The following is a 3,550-nucleotide window of genomic DNA, read 5'->3' on the forward strand; positions in this document are numbered from 1 at the left end:
ACACACACACACACACACACACACACACACACACACTTATATACATACATACACAAGCACATGAGTCCGTACACATATACACACACACAAAAACACTCACACACAAACACACATACACAGTCACTTACACACACATATGTGACGCAGCTTGGTGGAATCAGGTGCTCGACAAAATAATGAAATAGAAGAAACAGACATTTTTCTGCCAGTTAGGCAATTTTTATCGAATTTATGTTTTTCGGCTTAACACCATTGTTATCCAAGTAAGAACATATTTCTGGGTGGATTTTACAGGAAATAACCAAACTTTGGCGGCCATTTTCTTGCTAATTCTACCTTTGAACCCAGCCGACCCCACCTTCTTCAGTCTCAAATATCTTGACTTCTTTTCAAGATAGATGGGCATTTTTTTCACAGATACCAAGACAACTGAACAAGATTTAAGGTAATACCAATAACTCTACATGCCCAAAAATTGACGCGTGCCTGATTCCACCGCGTCGTGACACATATATAATATATATACACTACAATGTACAAGGCAACAAGAAATGTAGGTCTAACTTAATAAATACTCAAAATTAACTTTTACACACAACTTACATGCAATATGATATAATACAATATACTACAAGTCAGGTACTTCCTTATATGAAGGCAGAAGATGATAAAATAAAGGAATGTTTTTTGCCTTTCTGGAACACAGACATTTATATTTTATTTAAAAGAAGAAAAATGGGCTTTTTTCTAATTGAAAAAGCCCCCATTCAGCAATATCATTCTAAAAAATAAGAAAAATGTACATGTAGGTCCAACATCTGGAAAAGTTATTCCATGTCAGTTGTGAGAAAGGCGACAATATACAGTTCCTATGGATAAAAGACAAGGGATACGCTACATGCATTATAACTCGTTATACTCCATCACCTACATCAACCAAAACTATCTTCATCAACTTCGCAGCATGTAATATCATTGAGTTGTTTGATTGGTCCCTTTCTAAACAAAGCCGAGCATTTCAGTATGAATAGTAGCGGAGTATGTGAAACATGCTGCAACGTCATACATTCCTCAGGGGAACTGACTTGAGATGGAAAACTGGAAAGATCCGGACAGCAAAGGGAGTTATCGGGAAGTCCTTGAGACTTTCAGGCTAGGACATTCATGACTTAAAAGTGCAATGTATCATTTTATTTTTTACGAAGAATATTTTAACTTTCAAAAAGAATTATTTCAACGTTTATAAAGAATTAATTTAATGTTCAACTCTTAAACTGTTTCTCTCCTCTGCAAAATAAATTATGTTTTCCATCACTACTTGAGTCACAGGTTGAGTTCCTCAAGGAATGCAGACCTCAGCCAGGAACACAAACTTAAGTAGTGACAAGCAGTGGTACATCTTAGTGACTCAAACCAAAACAAGCCACAGCAAAAATACAGATGCTGTTTGATACCAAAATACTCGTGGGCTAGGAGAGAATGAAATGATACAAGTTTTTGCAACACTTATTGAGACGAAAGTAGCTAAATGGAACAGAGAATGAGAGAAAGAGAAAGAGGGAAGTGAATACAGGGAAAAAGAGTCGGTGACAGAACTCAGAGAGATTGCAAGAAACAGAGATAGAGACACAGAGAAAAAGAATAAGAAAGAAAGAAAAAGAAAAAAAAGAGATCTCATTACATGATGTCCGTCAAACAAAATATCAGAGAAAGTATCAGATCAGGACAGATCAAATGAGGTCAAATCTCATCTCATCAGATCAAAACACAAGAAGGGAGTTATCTTTCCCAGGCTCTGGTACATCATAATCTTGCTTACAAGTAGTACAATGTTGTTGTTTTAGACACAGACATAGGAAAAGTCCAGTCTGTCTGACAAGAAAATAACACTTTTCCTGGGTCGACAACATCAACGGCCGGGGTGTTCAGTCACTGATGTCCACCACAACAACTGTACAATATAAAGAGCTGAGGCGGCGCTGGAGCTTCCATCCTCAAGTGGCAAAATCTTGCGTCTTCAGAAGCCCAGGTTTTTCTCTTCATAAGCATAATGTCTCCTCCTCAGGGAGAGAAGTCAAATGTTTTCTCAGCACAGGGGGGAGACTTCATCCAATTGTCTAAATAAACTCGCAAATTGATCATCCTCAAAAGTACAGGGTAGGCCTCTGAGTCATACTAATAAAAGCACTAGTAAATAACAGTGTCATGAAATCAGTAAGATGTCGGCAGGAACAGGTCACATTGTTTACGTTTATATTGAAGAGATATCTGACGTCTCTGATTTTTAGTGTAGCAAGCAGCAGTATTTGAACACTGACATCTGTAGTACTAATAGTAGCAAGCTCTGACTGCTATCAGATGTAGGCCTACAGCAGATAATCTTCACAGCTGGTACTATATCTGCTTTCCCATATTTTCAGTAAAAACCAAAGGATTTGCTATCTACTGTCCACATCTGCAGTATCTGTAAAAAAAACTTTGCTTTTTACTGCAAATATCAATTAGATCCACACAGCACATATCTCTTACTACTATAGAAGAATCTTGTGCTATCGTTTCTTCTGTTTCTGCAGTAATATAGAATCTTTACCCTTTACTCTTTACTGTTCTTACGTGTGGTCCCTTCATTAGGCTCATCCTGAATAGAAGCAAGCTTGTTGCTAGCAAAGTACTGTCTACTGAAGATATTTATAGTATTTGATGCAGTGGTTTCCGGAGTCGGCTACGACCACTACCCCTTGTGACGTCACAGCCAGACCCTGGGGCCCGTAGAGCGGCTCGCTGGCACAGTTGACATAAGACAGGAAGGAGCCCGAGGAGTCAAACACCTGGACAGAAGTGATTGTAGGGGAGGAGGGGGAAGGTGGGGGAAGGTGGGGAAGGGGGAGGAGGATGGGGAAAGAGAGGAGAGGGGAAAGGGGGAGGGGGAGGAGAGCGAAAATGAGGCAGACAGGTAGATCGGAGGGGTTGGGAAGAAAAGAGGGAGAGGTGAGAGGTGTGGAGAAGGAAGGAAGTAGGAAAAGGAGATGGGCGGGAAGATTAAGGGAGGATGGGAAGAGAGAGGATTGAGCAAGAAGACAAATGGGAGAAGGACAGGGGGAATTGACAGGAGATGTTGGCCAGAAGGGGTTGAGAGGAGAGGGGTGGGGAGGAGAGGGGTTGGAAGAGAGGGGTTGGAAGAGAGGGGTGGGAAGGGGGAAGAGAAAGAAAATGTTGTGGTTAAAATACTCATTAAACAGCAAATGATAGGATTTTGGACAGTCTACATCACAACTTATTGAATATAATCATTCAAAAACACTCACACGAATAGACAAATTCAAACATCACTCCAAATATCTCACAATCTCTCACATAAATACACATAACCTCAAACACCCCTACCCCCTCACCCCTTCTCCCTTGTACTTTTACATGGACATAAACAAGTTTTCACAAATATAATTATGCACTTGCTTACATAAGTAAATGGTATAACCAATGCAAATACTCATAACTAACAGAGAAATAAAGTCATTGGTCGGGTTGCGACAGTGTGTGTGTGTGTGTG

General features: G+C 39.9%; 1 protein-coding gene across 1 annotated transcript in view; it reads right to left on the reverse strand.

Annotated features, from left to right (window-relative positions):
- Positions 1-1,259: 1,259 nt before the first annotated feature.
- The window catches only part of LOC101859523 (tripartite motif-containing protein 2), a gene marked incomplete in the record, with an annotated part of 56,462 nt that continues 54,171 nt past the window's right edge, over positions 1,260-3,550 (reverse strand). Inside the window, 1 exon segment of the mRNA XM_013089355.2 lies at positions 1,260-2,828. Coding sequence (XP_012944809.1) covers positions 2,676-2,828 — 153 coding nt within the window.

Source organism: Aplysia californica, unplaced genomic scaffold, assembly GCF_000002075.1.
Source record: "Aplysia californica isolate F4 #8 unplaced genomic scaffold, AplCal3.0 scaffold00934, whole genome shotgun sequence".
Classification (NCBI taxonomy): domain Eukaryota; kingdom Metazoa; phylum Mollusca; class Gastropoda; order Aplysiida; family Aplysiidae; genus Aplysia; species Aplysia californica.